At 41.3% G+C, this 2,121-nt stretch overlaps 1 protein-coding gene across 1 annotated transcript in view; it reads right to left on the bottom strand.

Annotated features, from left to right (window-relative positions):
• Positions 1-2,121, bottom strand: part of LOC109542401 (protein mahjong) — a gene marked incomplete in the record, with an annotated part of 13,603 nt that continues 11,482 nt past the window's right edge. The window contains 5 exon segments of the mRNA XM_019911619.2: positions 1-382; positions 526-586; positions 643-800; positions 860-1,073; positions 1,127-1,336. Coding sequence (XP_019767178.2) covers positions 210-382; positions 526-586; positions 643-800; positions 860-1,073; positions 1,127-1,336 — 816 coding nt within the window.

Consider the following 2,121-nt stretch of genomic DNA (forward strand, 5'->3'; position numbering starts at 1 on the left):
TTTTGGTTTTCGTTTAAAGAACTGTATAATTAAAAAACCAAGCACTGCTTTACAATTAAAAAGAGCGACGACTCCCCAAAGAGAAGCGAACTCTAGTCTGGTCCAAGCAGCTGACCATAGCAGGATTCTGTCATTTCGATTCGAATCTTCAAAGCGGCGCGATGATTCCGACCGCACTGCACTAACACACATTCTAGTCAACGGCTGCACTAGAGAAGTTCCTGCAGGAGAAAGTCGCCCGAATCATCCGAACCCGACAAAGACGTCCAAGAAGAATCGTCACTGCTGCTACTGCTGCTGCTGCTGCTGGTGCGATTGTGTGCGCGCCCGTTGTTGCTGCCGCGCTCTTCCTCGTTGTTGGCATTGTTATCGTCGCTGCCGCCTAAATTTATGATGACACGATCTACAATTAATACCTGCTAGTAAGCGGCCTTTTTAACTTGGATTCTATTGGAGAAAGCGTCTGACTGATCAGCGGGTTAGAGGCACCAGCTCAAATTACTGTTAAATCGAAAAAAAGCTCACCGCCTGCATCGGATCCGTCGTCGTCGCTGTTGTCCATTTCGTCGTCTTCGTCCTCCTCCTCCTAAAACCCACTCATGTGCACATAGCCAAACTTCAACGCTAGTTTATTCAACTCACCTGTTCATCCTCGTCGTCTCTTTGTCTACCCACGTCGTACAGTCTTACCACTGACTCTTGCACCGAATTGTACATGCCCTGATTCTCAATGAGCGCGATCTGCGTGTCGTAACTGTTCACCGCCAGGTCGTAAATGTTCTTTTTCACTTCGATGGTAGCTGTGGGTCGGTTTAATACCCTGTATTATCCAAGCATCTTTTGAGAGGGCGTTGCTTACCTATGCTCGTATAGTCGTTGGAGTCGACAGTTTTAAAGCTCGAATCGTAGGAGGAGTCCCCGTCGTCCATCTCCTGCTCCATTGAGATGGCGTAGAGGGCACTGTTAACCGGGGAGAAAATAATCGAGCATTGATTGAGCACCGGAACGGTCTTGAGCAGATGCAGCGTACTGGACTCTGTCCGAATATCCCACACCTCCGTATTGGAAATTATCTGAAACAATCACACTACTAACACCCTAATCGTTTAGCTATCGGCATTCGTACCTCCAACCCGTTCGGATGAAACACGCCGTTCTGAGTCTGATTCAGTTTATCCAGCCGATTGATCACCTTGCCGGAATTCACATCGTACAGAACGCCGTCAGTCAGCACTAGTTCGTCGTTCCAACTAAATGTCGCCTTGTTTTTCGTGTAGAGGTTGCTTAATTGTGGAGCCAGTTTCACAATGGCCGTGCCCGTATTTACATCATAAATCTGCAACAGCAAACAAACTCAATAGTTTTTATTTTCCTGACTGCGTGTACTTGCTATTATATTCATATCTTTCCTGGGTCTCAGTCAAAGTGTGAATTAAATTCACAATTAAAACATGTTTTGTAAAAACTAAAAGCGTTAAAACATTCATCAGTTCTTGAAGGAAAAATTCTTCCTTTTGGGAGAGCCAAACATTTGAAAAACTTACCTCATGGTTGGTAAATATTAACGTTCTTTTAGGTCTTTGCCTTCTTGAAACCTTAAATTTGTATGAATTTCATTCAACCATTCTCGCAAATGTAGAAAATAATTGTCTGAATTATTTTCCCAAAATTTACCAATCATGAGGTAAGTTTTTCAAATGATTTGCTCTTCCAAAAGAAAGAATTTTTTCTCACAAGAACTGATGAATGTTTTAACGCTTTTAGTTTTTACAAAACATGTTTTAATTGTGAATTTAATTCACACTTTCACTGAGACACCACATGATTGGTAAATATTAACGTTCTGTTAGGTCTTTGCTTTCTTGAAACCTTAAATTTGTCTGAATTTCATTCAACCATTCTCGCAAATGTAGAAAATAATTCAGACAAATTTAAGGTTTCAAGAAGGCAAAGCCCTAAAAGAACGTTAATATTTACCAATCATGAGGTAAGTTTTTCAAATGATTTGCTCTCCCAAAAGGAAGAATTTTTTCCCTCAAGAACTGATGAATGTTTTAACGCTTTTAGTTTTTACAAAACAGGTTTTAATTGTGAATTTAATTCACACTTTGACTGAGACAC

This window comes from Dendroctonus ponderosae, unplaced genomic scaffold, assembly GCF_020466585.1.
Source record: "Dendroctonus ponderosae isolate FM_Combo_2020 unplaced genomic scaffold, Dpon_F_20191213v2 Dpon_F_20191213_11, whole genome shotgun sequence".
NCBI lineage: Eukaryota > Metazoa > Arthropoda > Insecta > Coleoptera > Curculionidae > Dendroctonus > Dendroctonus ponderosae.